A 23909-nucleotide genomic window follows, 5' to 3' on the forward strand; every position below is an offset into this window, starting at 1 on the left:
TTTATTTCAGTGTAATCCAAATGCTTGTAAATAATAATAAAGTGTGATTTTAGCCTGATAACTTTCTACTTAATAGAGAGGTCATGAGTGAATGGTGCAACACCCAGTATTAACAGTGGTATCTTGGTAAAAAAAAGTCATGAATCCTGTGACACACTATTCCCATTCATAGTGTATAAAGCGTTGATCTCGTCAGATCAGAAGGGATGCAGCTCCACATATGAAACCTTCAATTTTTCAACCTCAAAAACATAAATGAAAAATGGTGGGTGGGGGGAGCAAGAGGTACAAAATTGTAAGCCATAACACTACCAAAATATGGGGGAAATAGGTCAACTATGCTTTGCTGTTGAGGCTTATCTGAAGAATGATACTTTGAGAAGTGTCAGTTTTGGAAGACAAGTCCACAAAATAGCTTTTAATAACAATGTGAAACTTATTCCATATGGCCAAAAGAGGGCAGAACACTTCCAGGTATTAAGTGATCAAATGGCCATAGCTTATGTGTGTTAAGATTTTTTAAAATCTAATGATGTGCCAGCCTGCAATAAAATATATACAGCAAACAACAGAACTGTACCAGTGTTTAGTCATAGAATCATAGAATGGCTACAGCATAAGAGTCTATTTTGCCAGGCTGCCTGCAAGAGCAACTCATCAAGGCCAACTTCACCTTTTTCCAACAGCTCCGCAAATTTTCCTCTTCAGGTAATTATCCAATTCTCTTTTGAAAGCCCCGATTATATCTGCCTCCAGCACAATCTCAGGTAGTAGACTCCAGATCCGAACCTCGCACTGCGTAAAAAAGTTTTTCCCCATGTTGCCATTGGTTCTTATGCCAATCACCTTAAAATCTGTGCCCTCTGCCTCTCAGCCCTTCAGTCACTGGGAACAATTTCCCTCTATCTACTCTATCCAGACCCCTCATGATTATGGAAACCTCTATCAAATCTCCTCTCAATCTTCTCTTGTCTAAGGTGAACAGATCCAGCTTCTGCAATCTAGTCATATAACTGAAGTTCCTCATCCCCGGATAAAGGCAAAATGCTGTGGATGCTGGAAATCTGAAACAAAAACAAAAAATGCTGGAAAAACTCAGCAGGTCTGACAGCATCTGTGGAGAGAAAGACAGAGTTAACGTTTCGAGTCCATAAGACTCTTCTTCAGGACTAAAGGTAAGTAGATATGTGGTGAAATATACTGATTTGGAAGGGGGCGGGGGGTGTGGAATGGTCACATGGTGTAGCTCCGACACTTCCCTTCCCTGACTTCTGTCTCAATTTCTGGTGACAGACTGTCCACCAATATTCATTACAAGCCCACCGACTCCCACAGCTACCTCGACTACAGCTCCTCACACCCTGCTTCCTGTAAGAACTCCATCCCATTCTCTCAGTTCCTTCGCCTCTGTTCTGATGATGCCACTTTCCAAAACAGTTCCTCTGACATGTCTCCCTTCTTCCTTAACCAAGGTTTCCCATCCACGGTGGTTGACAGGGCTCTCAACCGTGTCCGGTCTATCTCCCGCGCCTCTGCCCTCACACCTTCCGCTTCCTCCCAGGACCATGATAGGGTTCTCCTTGTCCTCGCTTTTCACCCCACCAGCCTCCGCATTCAAAGGATCATCCTTCGCCATTTCCGCCAACTCCAACATCATGCCACCAAACACATCTTTCCTTCACCCTCGTCAGCATTCCGCAGGGGCCGTTCCCTCCAGGACACCCTGGTCCACTCCTCCATCACCCCCAACACCTCAACCCCCTCCCATGGCACCTTCCCATGCAATCGCAGAAGGTGCAACACCTGCCCCTTTGCTTTCCCCTCCTCACTGTCCAAGGGCCCAAACACTCCTTCCCTCAATTTGGTCTACTGCATCCGCTGCTCCCAATGCGGTCTCTTCTACATTGGAGAGACCAAACGCAGACTGGGTGACTGCTTTGTGGAACACCCTTGGTCTGTCAGCAAGCATGACCCAGACCTTCCTGTCGCTTGCCATTTCAACACACCATCCTGATCTCATGCCCACATATCCGTCCTTGGCCTGCAGCAATGTTCCAGTGAAGCTCAATGCAAACTGGAGGGACAGAACCTCATCTTCCAATTAGGCACTTTACAGCCTTCCGGACTTACACCTTCAGACCATGAGCTCTCTCCTCCATCCCCACCCCTTTTTGATCCCCCTTTTTTCTATATTCATTTTTATTTCTTATTTATTTATTTCCCACTTATTTTCATTATTATTTCTAAAATTTATTTCCATTTTTATTCATTGTTTTATCCCTAGCTTTTAGCCTTTGATCTTTTTTCCCCACCACCGTCCCCTCCCTCACCCCACCCCTACTAGGGCCGTCTGTCACTTTCTGGACTGCTTACCCTGGTCCGGCCATTACCACATTCTGCTTTCCACTCTTAATGTCACCATTAGCACCTCCTTTAGCCAGTACCACCATTATTAACAACGCTTTGACCTTTTGTTTGACATCTTTTGCAATCTCTACTTTACCTCCCACCTATCGCTGGCCTTCTATCCAGCTTCACCGGTTCCACCCCCATTAAACAGTGTATATTTCACCACATTTCTACTTCCCTTTAGCTATGAAGAGACATATGGGCTCGAAACGTTAACTGTCTTTCTCTCCACAGAAGCTGTCAGGTCTGCTGAGCTTTTCCAGCATTTTTTGTTTTTGTTCCTTATCCCCAGAACCATTGTAAATCTTTTCTGCAGCCTCTCTAAAGCCATCACATCATAGTTATAGTGGAATAGTATGTTAGACCCTATCTGGTTGACTAGTCAGTGAAGTATGTTCAATTACAAAACAAAAACAAAATTACCTGGAAAAACTCAGCAGGTCTGGCAGCATCGGCGGAGAAGAAAAGAGTTGACGTTTCGAGTCCTCACGACCCTTCAACAGAGCTGAGTATAGTTAGGAGCGGGGTGAAATATAAGCTGGTTTAAGGTGGGGGGGGCGGGGGGGGGGGGGATAGAGAGAAGTTGAGAGGGGTGGGTGGTTATAGGGACAAGCAAGCAGTGATAGGAGCAGATAATCAAAAGATGTCACAGACAAAAGGATCAAACACCTCTTTGATCCTTTTGTCTGTGACATCTTTTGATTATCTGCTCCTATCACTGCTTGCTTGTCCCTACAACCACCCACCCCCCTCAACTTCTCTCTCCCCCCCCCACCTTAAACCAGCTTATATTTCACCCCTCTCCTAACTATACTCAGTTCTGTTGAAGGGTCGTGAGGACTCGAAACGTCAAATTTTTTCTTCTCCGCCGATGCTGCCAGACCTGCTGAGTTTTTCCAGGTAATTTTGTTTTTGTTTTGGATTTCCAGCATCCGCAGTAGTTTTTTGTTTTTATCTCTATGTTCAATTACATCCTTCTGTAATGTTTCAAAGCATTTCAGCTAATTTTGAAATATAGTAATTTATGTTTAGTAAGAAGAGTTGTCATTTGCCAAAGAGCAAGATTACAAAAAAAGCACATGCATTTATATAGCACCTTTCACATACACTGGACCTTACAAAGTGCTTTACAGCCAATGAAGTACTTTTGAAATGTATTCACTGTTGTAATGTAGGAAATGCGGCAGCCAACTTGCACACAGCAAACTCCCACAAATAATAATGCCATAATAACCAGAAAATCTGTTTTTGTGATGTTGACTGATGGATAAGTATTCGCCAGGACAGCAGGGATAACTCCCCTGCCCTTCTTCGACATAGTGCCATGGTATCTTTTACGCCCTCCCGAGGGGACAAATGTGGCCTTATTTTAACTTATCATCTGAAAGATGGCACCTCCAACATTGCACCATTCCCTCAGTACTGTACTGGATTGTCAGCCTTAGTTTGTGTGCTCAAGTCTTGAAGTGTGATATGAACCCACAAACTTGTGACTCAGATGTGAGTGTTCCACCAACCAAGCCATGGCTGACACACACACAGAATAGATGAATGACTGCATTAATCTATTTTTAGTGGTATTGTTTGAAAGAGGAAATGTTGATTAGAGCTATGTGGGAACTTTTTAAGCCTCTCTTCAAAGCGTCATGGGATTTTCCACTTCCACCTAAAGCATCTAAAGGAACGTGTTGCTGACAAAGTTGGTGGAAACAGAGACAATCAATGATTTCAAAAGGAAATTGGATGGGCACTCGGGGGAAATAAACTTGTAGGGCTACAGGGATAGAGCAGGTAATGGGGACTGACTGGATTGCTCTACGGGCAGCCCACATGGACTCAATGGGTTGAACGGCCTCCTTCTGTGCCAAAATGACTGTATAGTCCAGGTTTGCGCTACCAGGTCGGGTGCGCACAGACAGGCGAATTCCTGGTTCCAGAAACCCAGCCTCAAAATGTCTGCCCAAGGTTCTGATTTCAGTTTGGGGGTCGCGCTAACAAAGGATTTGGGGCAGGTGATGCTAGAAGTAGCAAAGGGTCAGAGGCGGGCCTGACACAGGGTGGGCGACTCAGACACAGATAAAAAGCGGACCTTCAGAAGGACTCATTTGAGGGGTAGGTTGCCAGTGGTGAAATCCCTGTGCCTCAGAGGAGACATCAATGCCTTGTCAGGTGAGTGCCAAGCTGTAACCGTTGTCCAACTGTTAGCTGACCAGGAACAGATCAGGTACTGAGGGAGTGGTGCGATGTTGGAGGTGCCATCTTTCAGATGAAAAGTTAAAATAAGGCCACATTTGCCACCTCGGGAGGACGTAAAAGATACCATGGCACTATGTCGAAGAAGGGCAGGGGAGTTATCCCTGCTGCCCTGGCCAATACTTATCCATCAGTCAACATCACAAAAACAGATTTTCTGGTCATTATGGCAGACCAGGAACAGATGGGCCATCATGGGTGTTCTCTATGGGAGAAATGTCATTGTTGCTGCCTATTCAAAGTGTACTCTAATGAACCACTGAAAACATGAAGTGGGTTCACAAGACACAACCATGGAGATGTTATCAGCTTGTCACCATTACCTGCATACTACGTGCTGCCAAGATTCAGTGGGTGGATGAATGATGTACAGTGCCATGTTCATTATCCCATCCACTTGCCCTCTTGCCACCCATCTATCAGCATGTGCCCACACTGTTGACCCTTGACCAGTCCCTCTCACCTGCGCACCGCCATAGTACAACATTGTGACTAAGAGGGGGTGAAACCAGTAGGGCTGTCAATGGTTGCAGAACACAGCATGCTACCTTTGAGTCACAGCCACAATGTACATGGCACCAAGCATTTGTGCAGAGCTATTTTCTCCACCAAACCTTATCAGTATTCATTAATGTGGTCAAAATGGTTAGTGCATGTAAGCACACAAAAGTGAATGAGAGTAATGTAATCTGAATGGCTTATTACCCTTTTTACCTTACATTTTTATTCATAATGTCACACAAGGGCGACGTAGAGGAAGGGATGGGTCCAGGTGCTCCACGATTTTCTGACCAAGATCTTCAAGTTTTGCTGGAGAAGGTCCAGGTCCTTTACCCTGCTAGCCGCCATAATATCCCTGCAGCAACCAAGATGACCTGAATTCAAATTGTGGCTGCGGTGAGTGCAGGAGGTGACCATCAGCAATCATGGATTCACTGCTGGAAAAGGTTCAATTAGCTGCTGTGTTTCAGCAAGGTGAATAGCTTGGCTCAACCACACAGAGCTCTAAATGAAGGGTCAGGTCTGCATGCTGCAGCTAAGGTATGAGACATGGCACATACCTCTGCTTCAGCACTGAGGCTTGTTTGTGTACAGTGCTCATGTAGGTGTGCACAGAACATGTGTGATGCACATGCACTGTGAAGTGCAATATCCTTCTATGCGCTATATATCAGGCAAACAAATTCATATTGTCCTTGCATGGAAAAGGGCAAAGAATGCCATGGAGATGGCTTGGACCTGGGGGTGGGTCAGCCTGACTAAGACCCATCTGACCCCGTGGAACAGATGGCCATGGAGATTGCCCGAGTGGTTGAACACCTGTCTGTTGGCGATGGTGAATCATCGTTAGCAGGTAATGAAGTTAGTGTTGTAATGGTGGAGGTCGTGCTGTCACTTTGCTGAGCACAATGTTGGCATGAAAGGGAGCACAAGGATGGGATTGCATCATAAAGGTAATGCGAGCATAGTCAAGGCAATGGTGTGCATTCATAAATAAGACTGGTCCCAGCTCTGCTTCCTCACTACCCCCCAGCAGACCAGGCCATCCCTAGAGCATCAAAAGGAGGAAGAGATGTCCGAGGAGGAAGAGATGTCCAAGAAGGCAGCGACGTCACATCCCTCACGCCGACAACTCAGATACAAGATACACGAGCTTCGGAGGTATGTAGCGCATGTAGAGTGGGTGGCACAGGGTGAAAATCACATCAGAGTGCAGGCAGTGGTGTAAGAGTCAAATATATCTGTGCACAGTCCCCTTCGGAGGATGAAGGAAAGTCACAATGATGTTTCAGTAGGCAGGAACATGAAGCCTCAGAAGTCATTTTTGGGTCACAGTATTTGTTTAATCAGCAGATATGTGGGAGAATGGTGAAGTCCATCGTCGCCATGAGATCAACATTGTTGCAGGGGCTCAACTGCATGAGCTCTGACCATTAGAGACTGGCCAATCTCATGGAGAGGCACATGCAGCAGCACTCTAAGTGGATGCAAGAACAGTGTCTCGACCGGGAAAAGTTGCAAGCCTCCCTCAGTTGCCTGGATCAGTCTGCTCAGAGTATGAACGCCTACATCCATGGAATACATGAAGAGCTGTGTACATCTAACAAGGCGGTCGCGTTATTGGCACAGTGGTTGCTGGAATGGGCTGCTGCGGACCAGCAGCTGGCCCCATCAACCCCTCCTGAAGGCTAATCTAGGGCTGTGCAAGTCACCGGAGGGGGAATGTACCGAGAGTTCCTCAGCACCCACTGCCCCAAGAACCCTCGTCTGCTGCACATATGCAGTGACCATGGCTGCCCATGCAGAAATGCAGAGGCTGCAGTCTGAAGGAGGACCCAACTGGTGCCTGAATGACAAAGCTGGTCACCACTCTCCTCATTACTGTTTAGAAGGACAAATGAGCAGCCTATCTCCACTACCCCCGAGACAAAATGGGGGTGGGGGGGGGAAAGAGAGAGAGAAAGGAAAGAGAACTTCGTAGGAGTGTGCAAGACCGAAGGGTACAGTCTTGCCTGAGGCACTAATGCGTTCACCATGGTTACACTTCTCATACTGTAAGTAGCACATTTGAACACCTTTTGAATATATTTACTTCCATTTGTACATGACTTGGTGTGTGTTTGTACACTAAAGAGCTCAAAAAGAATGGTAACATTATGAAGGCGGTTCTTGCCAGTAATAATGAGGGTGGCATGCTGAGGTCCATCTTGACGTGCCATCAGCAGGATCAAGGTTGTCGGCTAATTTGTGGTGCTTCAGAGGGCTTCTTCCTTCTCTGTTGTATCACAAGATACCATTATTCATAAGCTCAAGCATGGAGATGCTCCTTGTATCTTTCATTGTCCATCAAGCTTGACTTTAAGGGAGGCTCAATAGTCAGGCTCCATGAGATGTTGGGCAGCAGGTACATCTCAAGCATGAGTGCTCAATGCAAGGCATTCATCTGCGCCAAAATGTTACACCATTAGTTTAGGTGTAGACATCACAACTCAAGAGGGCATATATTATGCAGGTAATATTGGTCATCTGCTGCACCAAATGCAAATGTATTTACATTTCAGCTGTCACTTTGTACAGTAAGCAGAGGTATGTGGAAGCCAGGAATGTTGCATCTGGCACCATCAGAAACTGGACCACTGGCCAGAATGAATTGTGCGCAAATTCTCTCCAAGAGTGGCTGTTGCACAGCTATAGGCTCCTCATGCATGAGAAGCCTCATCAGCACGTATAGGGTTTGAATTCTGACGTCATGTCACTTTCAGCATTGTGGGTTTGATTATGGACAATTTGGCGGCATGGGCCCCTCATTTACAATCATTGGTGTTCATGTGAGGGAACCAGGTTGTGAATGACTTATTACCATGTTTGTCTGCAATATGTTGTTGTCAATGGTTATGATGGTGAGGGTTTCAGCCATATGAAAGTGACTCAGTCCACTCATTGATGTTTCTTCTGTCCCTTGTGGGGGATGGGCAGTCAAGTAATTGTGGAGTCAATGTACAAGGTTCTTTTGCGGGGGGTGGGTGGGGGGGTGGTGAAGTGCATCACCAAAGACTGGCTAATGGCAATGGTGATCTGCTCTGCCTTTGGCAGCCTCCTCATCCATTTTGGAATCTTCCAAATGGACAGGAGCATCCTTCTTTTCAAGGGGTTGGAGTTCTGCCTGTGGCATTGTCATCATTCTTTTTTATTCATTCATGGGATGTGGGTGTCGCTGGCTAGGCCATAATTTATTGCCCATCCCCAACTGCCCTTGATGAAGTAGTGGTGAGCTGACTTCTTGAACCACTTCAGTCCATGTGGTGTAGGTACACCCACAGTGTGTGCCCCTTCACTGTGCAATGATGCGCATGCTGCAGAACACCACCAATATTCTTGATACCCTTGCTGGGCATACTGCAGAGCTCCACCTGAGCGACTGAGGCACCTGAAAAGCATTTTGAAATTCCCAATGACATTTTTGGTACACCTGTTGTTGTAATTGCACTCTGCCTCCATTTGTGAGCTCCTCATGAGGACCATTAGCCAAGTTCTTAAGGTGTAGCTCTTGTCCCCTCAAGCTAACCATGGATCTACGTTGGTGGTTGAAATAGTTGAGGGGGTTAGGAACAACTCAGTGTGAAGGAATCATGGCAGCTGTCAAGGAACTTTGCACACACATGAAGGAAGGCCTTGTGGTGGTCACAAACCACCCGTACACTGATTGAGTGGAAGGACTTCTGGTTGACAAAGGTGTCCCCATTTTGATTTGGGGCTTTTTTTGGCAACATGGGTGCATTCAATAACACCTTGCACCTGAGGAAAGCTAACTGGGCAAAGGCCAGGCACCCTGCATTTGAGATGCCAAATCTATGGGGAAATTTGTGATCCCCACACAAGCAAACAATGCATTAGTTACAGCCTTACCACAGCTGTACTGCTGCTGACTAAAATATATCAGACAGGTCTCCTGATGATCCCTGGAAAGATCCTGAGGCATAGAAGTTGAGAGTGATGGTTACCTTCACAGCTGTTGGCAGGGCACGGCGGTCAATGGATTGTGGCTCGAGTTTCTGTTGGGCCATGCGACATATGTCTGTCACCACCTCAAGGCTTAGCATCAGTCACCTTCGGCACTGGTTCCCCATCATATTGAGGTATGACCACCTAGGTCTGTACAGCCTTCCCACAGGGCAATACCTGGTTGTCCTGCCTCTCCTACTCCTCCTTACCGGTGGGCGGGCAGCAGCCTCTTCTTCCTAACCTTCAGCCCTCCGGCTGCTCACGGTGACTGGCTTCTATGACCTCTATGTGCGAGGGTGACATTGCCCATCTTTTATGTTCCTTTGCACAAAATGCTATGCACCTCTTCTCCAGCACAAAGTTCTTCCTGCCACCTAGGCGCACGAGTCAGGGGCAAAAAATAATTGCCCTGCTAGACCAGAAGCCCTACCCACCTATAGCTTTGGGTTAAGCAAAGACAGTTGGAATTTGTTTAGTGCCCCTTCTGGGGCAGTGAATAAAATTTTAAAGCAAGTCCAAAGAAATACTTAAGGTTCAGACCTACTCTTACCAAATCTACTTTGCACACACTGGTTTCAACACTCCTAGGTTGCCAAAAATCTGACTAGAGCAGAAGCAGCTGCTGATTTAAGCAGCCAGGTGCCTCCATAAAATGTCCCAGGCCCCATTCCTACCCTGGTAAAAATGGGAAGTGCCGTGTTTGGGAGTGGGGTTTAAGATTTTCAGACAGTTCTGCGCTTTTCACCGCGACAGCCAGCCTCTCCATCGTGTTGAAAATCTGAGACTATGACTCTATAAGAGATAGTTGTCTCATAAAGACAGCACTTTAAACAATGGAGCAATCCTCAATGCTACACCACAGTACATAAGAGACAGTTACTTAGCTCCTTGAATGGTTCTGCAACCTATCAATCTTCTGATTCAGAGATACTAATAAGACCAAAATGCTGTGGTCTTTCAAACCTCGTCGCTAAAGTAATCTTTCTGATTAACCTTTTAAATCTATAAAATGGTGGAAAATTCAAGGAGGCATAAAAAAATTTTATCTGTAAAACTAGTAAAGAGGATGTATGCTCCAGTTTAAAGGTGTTATTTTTGAAACCCAAATTTTTGCAAGAGAAATGCCCGAGTATGGAGTGCAAGAATTTAGTTGTTTAATTAATTTGTTGCCCCAAGAATTCCATAATGCAAGTGACACAATTTTACTCGAGAGAAACTGCTGAGAAAGTCAGTCACTTACTGGTATTCATTACAATCTGGAACCCCCTTGCTAAAGCTCAACCTATCATCCCTCTGGTTTGCTCATTTAGGTGACACATATCCAATGTAAATTTTACTTGGACCTCCGAAGGAAATCTTTCTGGCTTTGGCAGTTTGTGTGCTTTAACTTTCACAATCTGCTCTCATTGGTCATTCCAAATAAATTTCAGGTTTTTGCAAGCATTTGCTCAGCTGATTTGCCCAAACAGGAAATTTGCCTCGTAATGAAACTCTGAACAGCCTTATCCAAAATGATTATGGTGACCTGATACTCTGAGCAGTTGAACTGTGCATCTCTCAACAGGTTAGTAGTTTATATAATATCCACCAGCAAAAATGCAACCTTCGTAAGTGTGGGTTAATTTTTGTAAAAATTTGGATAAATTTTAGCCCATAAATCTACATGCAAGTATGGTCGCCTACAATTTTGTGGCCTCTCCGGTGGAATTTGCTTTGAAATTTTATTCACTGCCCCAGATTTCCATAACACACTGTTGTGGAAAAAAGCTCAAACTCTAGTCAAGGCTGAAGAAAATATACTCAAATCCTTTCAAAATAATTTGTTTATATATTTTTTTTTCCTCAGATCTTTCCGCTCCTAAGTTCGGTTCCATCCTGGAGTACAGTTCCACAAGGATTGGCAGCTTTACAGTGCTTGGCAAATGTTGGCAATCTATTTGACTGCAGGCACCTCGGGAGAGCTCAATTCTGTCCTCACCTGATGGAAACTGCTAATTAGCAACCAGGAACAGATATCCTGCTTGATTTTTGCATTGCTGAGACTAGTTCATGTGCACTATCTGAAGCTGACTGGGATCATGGTTGACGAGAAGAAAACTTAGGTTCCAAGAAGGGCGCCAAGAAAGCGTAGAAAAAGTTGCCAGTGAAGGGCAGCAAGAGGAGGAAAACATCGAGGAAAATTACTCCATCTACATCTACAAAGTGGTAAAACAAGTTCACCCCGATGCTGCCATCTCCTCCAAGGCCATGAGCGTCACAAACTCACTCGTGAATGATTTTTGAGTGCATCGCGGGTGAGGCTTCCCGCCTGGCCCATTACGACAAGTGCAGCACCATCAGCTCCTGGAAGATCCAGGCCACCGTGCGCCTGCTGCTGCCTGGGGAACTGGCCAAGCACGCCATGTTGGAAGGGACAAAGGCGATGACCAAGTGCACCAGCTTCAAGTAAAACTTCGTAATGAACTCAAAAACACATTCAAAAGCAATTTAAGTACTGCAACAGCTAGTGCAGCACAGGTAAGGGACTGAACCTAGGAAGATTTTGGTTTAGCTAAGAAAGTTTAGATGAAGCAGGGTGGGAACAGACTTGCTTGGAGCATTAACAGACTAGTTGTGCCGAATGCCCTGATTCTGTGCTGTACATTCTATGCAGTTACACTGCTATTTCCAACATCTGCAGGGGTGTAAAACAAGCAGCTGATCGGTTATCAACCATTTACACCCTCCATAATTTAAAGATTCACTCAGAGTCCTGATCACCTGAGTAATTTCAGATCTTTCAAACAAATGTTATGGTGAGTTGTAAATGGTGAATGAAAGAAAGAGGCAAGGAAAAATAACCCCATGGAAGTGGCCAATTTTAACACATCAAGGACTGAGCCATAACTTGAAATCTAAAACAGCAGGCAAGGATACTAAAAATTGGTGGTTTTGACACAAGACATGTCAAATGATCTGTTCAGGCAGTTTCAAAAATTGAGCAACTACAGTATATTAGATCCACACTCAGTGCCATGCGCCGCCATATGAACACACTCGACCTCTCCCTCCAGCAGCACCGCCGCACCCTTTTTCAAAGCTGTGCGTGCCCCCAGTTTCATTTTATTCTTCGCCTCATCCGTCGCCTCAACAAGAAACTTTTTCTCTTTCTCTCAAGTGCTAAGGAACGCAAGCTCCAACAACTCATCGACTCCAACACCCATCTGGGACCCTCCACCCCTGCTTGTCCCTCCGTCCTCACCCCATCTTCCAATCCCAGCCCCAGCCGCGTATTCACTATACCCCCTGACCTTCCCCTCTCCGATGCTGAACGTTCAGTGCTCAGCAAAGGACTTAGTTTCATACCCTTACGCCCTCATCTCAATGAATTTCGGGCTCGGCATGATGCTGAACTCTTCTTCCGCCGTCTTCGTCTCCGTGCTCACTTCTTTGGGCAGGAGTCCTCTCCCCGTTGAACGGATCCTTTTACCCACCTCCAATATTCTCCCTCCACTTGGACCCCTCCCTCTGGATTCTTACCTTCTCTTGATCTTTTCATTGAGAACTGTCGGCGTGACATTAGCCGTCTCAATTTCTCTGCTCCTCTCACCCATTCTAATCTGTCTCTCTCTGAACTCACTGCACTCCGTTCTCTCAGGTCCAACCCCAACATTGTCATCAAACCCGCTGACAAGGGTGGTACTGTTGTTGTCTGGCGCATTGACCTCTACCTCGCGGAGGCTGAGCGTCAACTCGCAGACGTTTCCTCCTACCTCTCCCTGGACCATGACCCCACCACAGAACATCAAGCCATTGTTTCCAGGACTGTCACTGACCTCATCTCCTCTGGAGATCTTCCTCCCACAGCTTCCAACTTGATAGTCGCCCAACCTCGGACGGCCCGCTTCTACCTCCTACCCAAAATCCACAAACAGAACTGTCCTGGCAGACCGATCGTGTCAGCCTGTTCCTGCCCCACGGAACTCATTTCTCGTTATCTTGACTCCCTTCTCTCTCCCCTTGTCCAGTCCCTTCCCACCTACACCCGTGATTCCTCTGACACCTTACGTCACATCAACAATTTCCAGTTCCCTGGCCCCAACCGCTTCCTCTTCACCATGGATGTCCAATCCCTCTACACCTCCATCCCCCACCAGGATGGTCTGAGGGCCCTTAGCTTCTTCCTTGAACAGAGGCCCTAACAATCCCCATCCACCACTACTCTCCTCCGTCTGGCTGAACTTGTTCTCACACTGAACAATTTCTCCTTTAACTCCTCTCACTTCCTCCAAATAAAAGGTGTGGCTATGGGTACCCGCATGGGCCCCAGCTATGCCTGTCTCTTTATGGGGTATGTGGAACATTCCTTGTTCCAGTCCTACTCCGGCCCCCTCCCACAACTCTTTCTCCGGTACATCGATGATTACTTCGGTGCTGCTTCATGCTCTCGTCGGGACCTGGAAAAATTTATTAATTTTGCTTCCAATCTCCACCCCTCCATCATCTTCACATGGTCCATCTCTGACACTTCTCTTCCCTTCCTTGACCTCTCTGTCTCAATTTCTGATGATAGACTGTCCACCAATATCCATTACAAGCCTACCGACTCCCACAGCTACCTCGACTACAGCTCCTCACACCCCGCTTCCTGTAAAGACTCCATCCCATTCTCTCAGTTCCTTCGCCTCCGTTGCATCTGTTCTGATGACGCTACCTTCAAAAACAGCTCCTCTGACATGTCCTCCTTCTTCCATCCACGGTCGTTGACAGGGCCCTCAACCATGTCCGGCCCATATCCCGCGCATCCACCCTCAGGCCTTCTCCTCCTTCCCAGAAACATGATAGGGTCCCCCTTGTCCTCACTTATCACCCCACCAGCCTCCGCATTCAAAGGATCATCCTCCGCCATTTCCGCCAACTCCAGCATGATGCCACCACCAAACACATCTTCCCTTCACCCCCCCTGACGGCATTCCGTAGGGATCGTTCCCTCCGGGACACCCTGGTCCACTCCTCCATCACCCCCTACTCCTCAACCCCCACTTATGGCACCTCCCCATGCCCACGCAGAAGATGCAACACCTGCCCCTTGACTTCCTCTCTCCTCACCGTCCAAGGGCCCAAACACTCCTTTCAAGTGAAGCAGCATTTCACTTGCATTTCCCCTAACTTAGTCTACTGCATTCGTTGCTCCCAATGCGGTCTCCTCTACATTGGAGAGACCAAACGCAAACTGGGAGACCGTTTTGCGGAACACCTGCGGTCTGTCCGCAAGAAAGACCCAAACCTCCCTGTCGCTTGCCATTTTAACACTCCACCCTGTTCTCTTGCCCACATGTCTGTCCTTGGCTTGCTGCATTGTTCCAGTGAAGCCCAACGCAAACTGGAGGAACAGCACCTCATCTTCCGACTAGGCACTTTACAGCCCTCCGGGCTGAATATTGAATTCAACAACTTTAGATCTTAAACTCCCCCTCCCCCCATCCCCACCCCGTTTCTTTCCCCACCCCCCCGCTGCTTTTTTTTTTCAATAATTTATATAGATTCTTCTTTCCCCACCTATTTCCATTATTTTTAAATCTAAAACTAAAACCTTTAGTCTTTCCACCCCACCCCCACTAGAGCTGTACTTTGAATATCCTGTCTTCCATTCTTAATTAGCACTTTTCTCAGACAAATACTACCACCTTCAACACCTCTTTGACTCTTTTGTCTGTGACATCTTTTGATTATCTGCTCATCTCCACAATCACCACACCACACCCTCAATGTCTCTCTCTCCACACCCCCCCCACCCCCCACAAACCAATTTATATTTCTCCCTTCTTCTAACTATGCTCCAGTTCTGCCGAAGGGCCATGAAGGCTCGAAACGTTAACTGATTTCTTCTCCGCCGATGCTGCCAGACCTGCTGAGTTTTTCCAGGTAATTCTGTTTTTGTTTTGGATTTCCAGCATCCGTAGTAGCTTTTAGCTTTTTGTTTTTATCACAGTATATTCTCATTGTTTTTCCTTCCTCTCAGCCCAAAACTACAGATTCCAATAAGCTTCCTTGGTCAGTAATATGGAAAATCTCTTTAAGTAACTCAGTTCCAAAGGATCAAATCTGAAAAGCCAGGAAGGGGATGGGTCATGCCAAAGGTGGTCACAGCATTCTTTGACTGAGGTCAGTGACTCTGTATTTCAAAAGTATGTCTTAAATTAATGCTTGTAACAATTGGGCCAAGGCAGCTGACACCGCATAACAAGTTGGATAAAAACAAGATCATTATGGAAAAGCCAAATGCATTCTGCTCAGTCACCTCGAATAATATTGGCAACACCTCAAATGATGCCCTTAATACAAAAATCAGTTCCATGGGAAAATATGTTCTCCTGTGCTGGAACAAATCTCTGGCCTAATGATTGTTTTTTAAGATTTGGAAAGCAGGACCAATTCCAAAGACTGACTTCTAGTACAAGTGTATTTATGTCAAGCCACGCGGTTATGTTTTCAAACATGTCCCATTACAAGATGCAAAGAACCTGAATCTTGGTGGTACAGGGCAGATATTGGTGCACTTTTAATTCCCTAAAATAAAATCTGCATGTGTATCACAATACAAAGCTGCTTCAAAGTCAAAATAGTGACATTATTTTTCACTAATTGATAATGGAAATAGAAAATTCAATATTTGCCTATTGAAGAACAGCGATGAGGGAGACAGAAAAAGGTATTTGGGAGGGGGGGGGGAGCGTGCAAAAAGTCACAAAATCTTTTAGTATACATTCATGAATACCCCTGACCCAGTGACACCTTCAAACTAATAGATAAACTTACTTTCAAGGTAATAAATAGAGAAAAAATTGCTGAATGTCAGTAAGTTATGGCAACAGGCATTTATATAGAATCTTTAACATAGTAAGATGCCCCAGGCACTTAATACAGGCATGAGGAAAACGAGTATTATTTATTTCTTCCACTTAAAAAGTTATAAATATAAGCAACCTATAGTTAAAATTCAAAAGCAAAAGTTCTGATGAAAGGACACGACCTGAAACATAAAGTCTGTTTCTCTCTCCACAGATGCTGCCAGTATTTCCAGCATTTACTCTTTTTATTTCAGCTAAAATTCAAGTCAGGAATAACAAAAAGCCATTTGGGCCAATTGATGCCAGTCCTTCAAATTATCTGCAATACCAGAAAGGCTCCCACTTACTTGATTTTCCCAAAGCAGGTGAATAATCGTTGATAAACCTACCAATGGGGGTGTAGCATGAGGGGAGAGTGGCACTAGAATCTCTGATTGACAAAAGGTAATCGAAGAAATGCTTCAGAACATTAAGAATATAAAAATCTACATTCAACTTTCCTCCTTGCACTGGAGACTCTGATTTGCATCATGGCTTCAACTATAGTCTTCCAGATAATTTACATTTGTGCTCATCCTAACTGTTGATCACTTTTTCTCAAAGAGGAGATTCAATTACAGCATTAAGTATTCCTGAAGGAAGCCAAGTCACACACTGAGGTGATGGTAGAGAAGGTGGCACAGAAAAACAAATAATCAGACAAGCGAATGGCTGTGAGAAATTTAATACTTGGAAGATAAAGTACATTGCATGAACTAGAAACCTCTTTCACAATCTACTTGAAGCACTAAGGCACCAAAAATAATTCTGTGCTTACCACTGTGGATGCGTAAGTGCTCCTTTAGATGATGCTTGTATTTAAATGCTTTTCCACATTCAGTGCACTTGAATTTCCGGTTCCCACCCGTCTGTGTTACGACATGGCGCTTATATGAAAAAAAAGATAAGAAAAATCTTCTTCAATTGGCTATTTTAGATTTAACAAAAAAGGTTACATACCATATATATTCATGGACAAGTAGAGCTTCTAATACTAAATTTTTAGCCAAGAAGTAGGGGGTCGACTTTTACACGAGTTATAGTTGTAAGGGGTTGAAATCCACTCTCTCTCAAGACAGATTTGCCACGTCAGAGACTATTCCTGCCGGCCCCAACCCCAAAAGTAGCGCATAAGAAGCCAAAAAGCATTTTTATTTATAAATAAATAATGCTCTCCCTGAAGACAGACATTTGCGTACACTAAATTCATCAAAAACAAAATCCATATGTACAAATTTACACAATTTAGTTCCGTTTCTTTCACAGCACAGAAAAGAATACTATTTATAAGCTTAGCATGCACTGAGCCCATATTAAAATCCATAAAAATCACCTTCCTCCTTGTCTTCAGAATCAAAAAAAAGTGTCTCAATCCGCTTCACGAATGGCATCATCATATGGATCAACAACATCATTAGCAATCATGTCGTCATTCATCTATCCTTTATTGTGAGCCTACTACTTTTGGCAAATGCTGTTTTGGGAGGGTTTTTCTCTTGAATATCACCATTGGCTTACGCTCTGTCCCATTGGAATCTAGTAGTTTCACAGCCAGTTGTCTTCACTAACACTGTTTTCTCTCCAATTTAGCCCACTGTTTGATTGGATGGCATGTCAAAATTCATGGGAGTTGCATCCATATTCCCAATACAGGACATTCTGTGTCCATTCTATCATCACTGCAGCCAAGAGCGAAAGTCCAAAAAGGCTGTGTTGCCGACCCGGTGCCAGGGTTCAGGGCATCTGCTCAGGGCTGGAGAGGAACTTCCAGTGGGAGGAGGAGGATTCAGTGGTCGTGGTCCATGTAGATACCAACAACATAGGCAGGACAAGGAAAGAGGTTCTGCATAGTCAGTATGAGAAGCTAGGTACCAAGTTAAGAAGCAGAACCTCAAAGGTAATAATCCCTGGATTATTACCTAACCCACGTTCAAATTGGTATAGGGCAAATAAGATTTACGAGATGAATGCATGCCTCAAAAGACTGGTGTGGGAGAAGCGGGTTCCAGTTTGTGGAGCACTGGCACCAGTACTGGGGAGAGTGAGGACTGCACCGTTGGGATGGTCTACACCTGAACCGTGCTGGGATGTGTTTCCATGCGAATTGCATAACTAGGGAAGAGCGGGCTTTAAGCTAAACAAAGGCGGGGGGGTGGGGCCCGTGTTGAGGGCTCAAACCTGGGTAATAGTAATACGGAAAATGGAGGTCAGAGACTAATAGGAAGGGGCAGAGAGATAAAATCTAAGTATGTACCAATGGTCAAGACTTGATGTTACAAAGATAACAAAAAGATACAGCTGTATCTGAATATGCACGGCATTCATAACAAAGTAAATGTAAATTTATGACAAAGTAAACTACAAAGTAGGGAAAAGAAGTCACTCGTGGGAGTGGTCTACAGGCCCCCTAGCAGTAACCACAATTTAGGACAAAGTATACAAGGAGGAATATTGGGTGCTTGTGATAAAGGGATGGCAATAATCATGGGTAATTTTAATCTACATACAAATTGGAAAAAATAGATTGGCAGTAGTAGCTTTGATGACGGGTTCATAGGATGCTTTCGAGATAGTTGTTTTTTAAAGAGCAGCAGATTCTGGAACCGACCAGAGAGCAGGTTATATTAGACTTGGTATTGTGTAATGTGACAGGATTAATGACCTCAGATTGAAGGCACTCCTTGATAGCAGTGACCACAATATGATGGAATTTTACATCCAGTTTGAAAGGGAGAAGAGCGGGTCTAAGACTAGTATCTCAAACTTAAATAAGGGCCACTATGTGGGGATGAAAGCTGAGCTAGTTGAAGTGAACTCTGATACTAGGCTACGGGACAGATCAATACAGAAGCAGTGACAGACATTTAAGGGGATATTTTAGAATACTCGGAATAAGTGTATTCCTACTATAAAGGAAAATTTTAAAGGGAGGACCCACCATCCATGGTTAGCTAACGTTGTTAAGAAAAGCATCAAACTTAAGGAAAAAGCATGTAACTCCACAAAAATGAATGGCAGGTCAGATGATTGGTCAGAATATAAACAGCAGAGAGTGACTAAAAGCTTAATCAGGAATAAGAAATTGGAGTATAAGAGGAAGCTAGCTAGAAATGTAAAAACAAATAGCAAGAGTCTCTGCAGGTATTTAAAAAGGAAGAAAAGTAAAGTGAGTGTTGGTCCTTTACAGAGTGACAATGGGGAGTTAATAGATAATAAGGAAATGGATAAAATGAAGAAATATTTTGCTTCTGTCTTCACTATAGAGGATACAAAAAATATTCCAGTAACAGATGCAAATCAGGAGGTAGAAGGGAGAGGGGAACTTGGTTAAACTAGGGAAGCGGTACTGAACAACTGATGGAGCTGCGGGCTGACCAGTCTCCTTCATCCTAGGGTCTTAAAAGAAGTGGTGAGGCCACAACTGGAGTATTGTGTGCAGTTCTGGTCACCACATTACAGGAAGGATGTAATAGCTCTGGAGAGAGTGCAGAGGTTTACAAGAATGTTGCCAGGGTTAGAAAAGTGTAGCTATGAGGAAAGATAGGGGTTCTTTTCCTTCGAACAAAGGCGGCTGAGAGGTGACTTGATTGAGGTGTACAAAATTATGAGGGGAATAGATAGAGTGGACAGGATACAATTGTTTCCCATGGAGAATTCTAGAACCAGGGGACAAAGATTCAAGATAAGTGGCAGAAGGTGTAGGGGGGACATGAGGAAGAACTTTTTTTACACAGAGGGTAGTGGGTATCTGGAATTCGCTGCCCAAGTTGGTGGTAGAGGCAGAAACTCTAAACTCTTTTAAAAAGTACCTGGATCTGCACCTAAAGTGCTGTAAGCTGCAGGGCTATGGGCCGGGTGCAGGAAGGTGGGATTGGAAAGGGCACCCGGGTGTCCTTGGGCTGGCATGGACAAGATGGGCAGAATGGCCTCCTTCTGTGCTGTAACTTTTCTATGGTTCTAGGTGGCTAATGAGGTAGTAGATGCACTGGTGTTAATTTTCCAAAATTCCCTAGATTCTGGAAAGGTTCCATCAGACTGGAAGTAGCAAATATAATCCCTCTATTCAAGGAGGGAGGGAGGCAGAGCACAGGAAACTAAAGGCCAGTTAGCTTGACATCTGTCATAAGGAAAGTGTTAGAATAGATCATTAAGGAGGTTATAGCTGGGCACTTAGAGAAACTCAATGTAATTGGGGAGTGTCAGCAGGGTTTTGTGAAAGGGAAATCATGTTTTACTGAATTACTGGAGTTCTTTGAAGGAGTAACAAGTGCTGTGGATAAAGAGGAGCTTATAGACATGCTGTATTTGGAATTTCAGAAGGCATTTGATAAGGTCCCATATCAACGTTTATTGCAGAAAATAAAAGTTCATGGTGTAGGGGTAATGTATTAGTATGGATAGAAGATTGACTGGCTGGCGGAAAAGAGTATGCATAAATGGGTCTTTTTCTGATTGGAGGACGTAACAAGTGGAGTCCCACAGAGGTTTGTGCTGGTGCCTCAACTTTTTATGATTTATATCAATGACTCAGATGAGGGGAGTAAAGACATGATAGCTAAATTTGCAAATGACACAAAGATAGGTAGGAAAGAACGTTGTGAAGTGGACATGAGGAGGTTGCAGACAGATATAGACAGGTTGAGTGGGCGGGCAAAAATTTGGTAGACGGAGTATAATGTTAGACTGGGCTTGTTTGCACTGGAATTTAGAAGAGTGGGGGTGACTTGATTGAAGCATATAAGATCCTGATTGGTCTTGGCAAGGTGGATGTGGAAAGGTGATTCCTCTTGTGGGTGAGTCCAGAACTAGGGGGCACTGTTTTAAAATTAGGGGTTGTCCAGGACTGGGATGAGGAGAAATTTTTTGAGGGCTGTGTGGCTGTGGAACTCTCTGCCTCAGGTGATGGTGGAGTCAGTGTCATTGAATATTTTTAAGACGGAGGCAGATTGATAACCTTGCCTAACAAGAATCCAGGATTATCACGGGTAGGTGGGAATATGGAATTCGAAACACACACAGATCAGCCACGATCTTATTGAATGGTGGAACAGGCTCAAGGGGCCTAATGACCTACCTTTGCTCCTATTTTGTATGTTGTAGGTGTTTTATTATAAACCGCTGAAATGCAATAAGCTTATCATAAAGTTCTGCTGGGAGATGCTGTAAAATCTTGGTCTTCTGTCGTAGTACAAAATAGTTTCTCTTTATAAACTAGGTACACCATTTACAATGCCTAATTTTCTTGCCTGTTTCAGGGCGAAGATTCAGATGGAACTTCAAGAAACTTAAAGTCCATTCTGGCAATTTTCATTGACGTATTTTGCAACTTTGTTTTCCAACTGTGGCCACAAGCTAGGTTTTCCGCTGTTTGCACATTTATTCTTGGGCATCTGCCTAAGCTGTGTAGAGAGCTTCCTCCAATCTCGAACAATCTTCTCCGACATCTTGAATTCTCTAGCTGCTGCACAATTATTTGCCTTTTTTAAAATTCATTCACGGGATATGGGCTTCGCTGGCTGGGCCAGCATTTATTGCCCATCCCTAGTTGCCCTTGAAAAGGTGGTGGTGAGCTGCCTTCTAGATGGTAGTGGGTTGCGGGGGGCTGCTGTCGAAGGGACCTTGGTGAATTCCTGCAGTGCATCTTGTAGTTATCTGCTCTGCAATTTCAATTACTTGAAGCTTGAATTGGGTTGTGTATCTGTCATTCCTTCCGTATGCCATGTTGCCATATTAGAGGGCGGAATTGGCCGGAACTCTGTGTGCACCAGTGAGGTGATAGCTTTGACATCAGGTGTTGACACGAGTAGACACAAGGAGCTGAACAGCTGCCTTCAATAGTGTGTATTCATGATTCTATTGACTAGTAGGTTAGCGCCAAGGTGAGTTTGATTTGAGCAGTGAGCAAGTGGTCATAGTGTCTTAATCGCACAGAAGGAAGCTATTCAGCCCATCAAGTCCATGCCAGTTCGCTGCACAGCAATCTAGTTAGTCCCATTCCTTCGCTCTATCCTAAGTCATTACCACTCGCTGCATAAGAAAACCTTCCCCCTGCATCTCTTACCCAAAACCTTAAATCTACGTCTCCTAGTATTTGTACCATCAGCTATTGGGAGCAGCTTTTCTTTGGCTACCTTATCTAAATCTATCATAACCACTACCAAATCTCCTCTTGACCACTTCTGCTCCCAGGAGAGCAACCCAAGCTTCTATAACCTAACCTTGTAACTAAAATCCCTAACCTCAGGAACCATTCTCAACGGTCATACCTAGCACAAAGGAAGATGGTTGTGGCTGTTGGAGGTCAGTCATCTCAGCTCCAGGACATCACTGCAGGAGTTCCTCAGGGTACTGTCTTCAGCCCAACCATCTTCAGCTGCTTCATCAATGACCTTCCCTCCATCATAAGGTCAGAAGTGGGGATGTTCGCTGATGATTGCACAATGTCCAGCATCATTCCCGGCTCCTCAGATACTGAAGCAGTCCATGTCCAAATGCAGCAAGGCCTGGACAATATCCATGCTTGGGCTGACAAGTGGCAAGTAACATTCGCATCACAGGGGAAGTGTCAGGCATTGACCAATCCAGCAAGAGAGAATCCAACCATCGCCCCTTGATGTTCAATGGCATTAGCATCACTGAATCCCCCATTATCAACATCTTGGGGGTTACCATTGACCAGAAACTGAATTGGGCTAGCCATATAAATACTGTTGCTACAAGAGCAGTCAGAGCTTAGGAATCGTGCAACGAGTAACCCATCTCCTGACTCCCCAAAGCCTGTATCATCTACAAGGCACAAGTCAGGAGTGTGATGGAATATTCCCCACTTGCCTGGATGAGTGCAGCTCCACAATACAAGAGGAGCTCACACCATCCAGGACAAAGCAACCGACATAACTGGCATCTCACCCACTGCCTTAAACATTCACTTCCGCCAATATCAATGCACAGTGGCAACAGTGTACACATCTAAAGAGGCACTGCAGCAACTTGCCAAGGTTTCTTCAACAGTATCATCCAACTACAACCATTACTAACTAGAATGACAAGGACAGCAGACCTATGTAAACAACATCATACATCTCTCCAGGTCCCAGAACATCTTGACATGGAAACGTGGAAATCCGAGAACTCCCTACCTAACAATACTATGGAGATACCTGCACCAAATGGACTGCAGTGGTTCAAGAACGTGGCTTACCATCGCCTTCTCAAGGGCAAATAGGGCTGGGCATTAGGACATTGTGCAGCAAAATGCAAAAAAAAACTTTCCTCATGGGGTCAGAAGGAGCATGGAAGCTTAGTCCTCCCTGCCTGGGATTTTGTCCCCTTCCTGATTGAAAGACTCCTATAGACTTGCACCCCCTTTCCAACTGGGAGAACCCTGTGAAACAGCCTGGGGAACTGATCCCACCACTGACATGTTCTGAGTGCACACCACACAATTTTGCACCTCTTTCCAGTCGGAATGGGTGTGAAATTGGTGGCAGGATTCAAATCAGGCTTGAGGATCATTTCTGGACCAGTGAGTGAGATTCTAACACGCATTTCTACACATCAACTAAAAACAGCCTAAGAGTGAAAGTGAAAACAAAAAAGGGGCGGGGCACAGTACACGTGCATTTGGATTACCTCAAGCAACGCTGTGAAGGTTCAAATCTAGAGAAAACTCATCTCCAAGCAACTACTCATAATGCTCTGGCACAGTAATCCAGGTTTCATGGATTGCCTTGGGACCAAAAAAAAGAACTTGAGAATATTAGGTCTTCAGCGGTAGAATTAGGCAATTGTCATTCCACTTATCTTTAAAAGGATGAAAATCTGTATCTTTATTCTCCTTTGAGGAAGAGGACAAAGAAATCGCTAAAGGAAAGT

At 44.9% G+C, this 23909-nt stretch overlaps 1 protein-coding gene across 3 annotated transcripts in view; it reads right to left on the reverse strand.

Annotated features, from left to right (window-relative positions):
* Window positions 1-23909, reverse strand: part of zeb1b (zinc finger E-box binding homeobox 1b) — a 189144-nt gene that overhangs the window by 17187 nt on the left and 148048 nt on the right. For all 3 annotated transcript variants that reach the window (XM_078537704.1, XM_078537712.1, XM_078537719.1), the window contains one exon: window positions 16813-16921. In XM_078537704.1, coding sequence (XP_078393830.1) covers window positions 16813-16921 — 109 coding nt within the window. The remainder of the gene's footprint in view (window positions 1-16812; window positions 16922-23909) is intronic.

Source organism: Cetorhinus maximus, chromosome 3 (genome assembly GCF_964194155.1).
Source record: "Cetorhinus maximus chromosome 3, sCetMax3.hap1.1, whole genome shotgun sequence".
Lineage (NCBI taxonomy): Eukaryota > Metazoa > Chordata > Chondrichthyes > Lamniformes > Cetorhinidae > Cetorhinus > Cetorhinus maximus.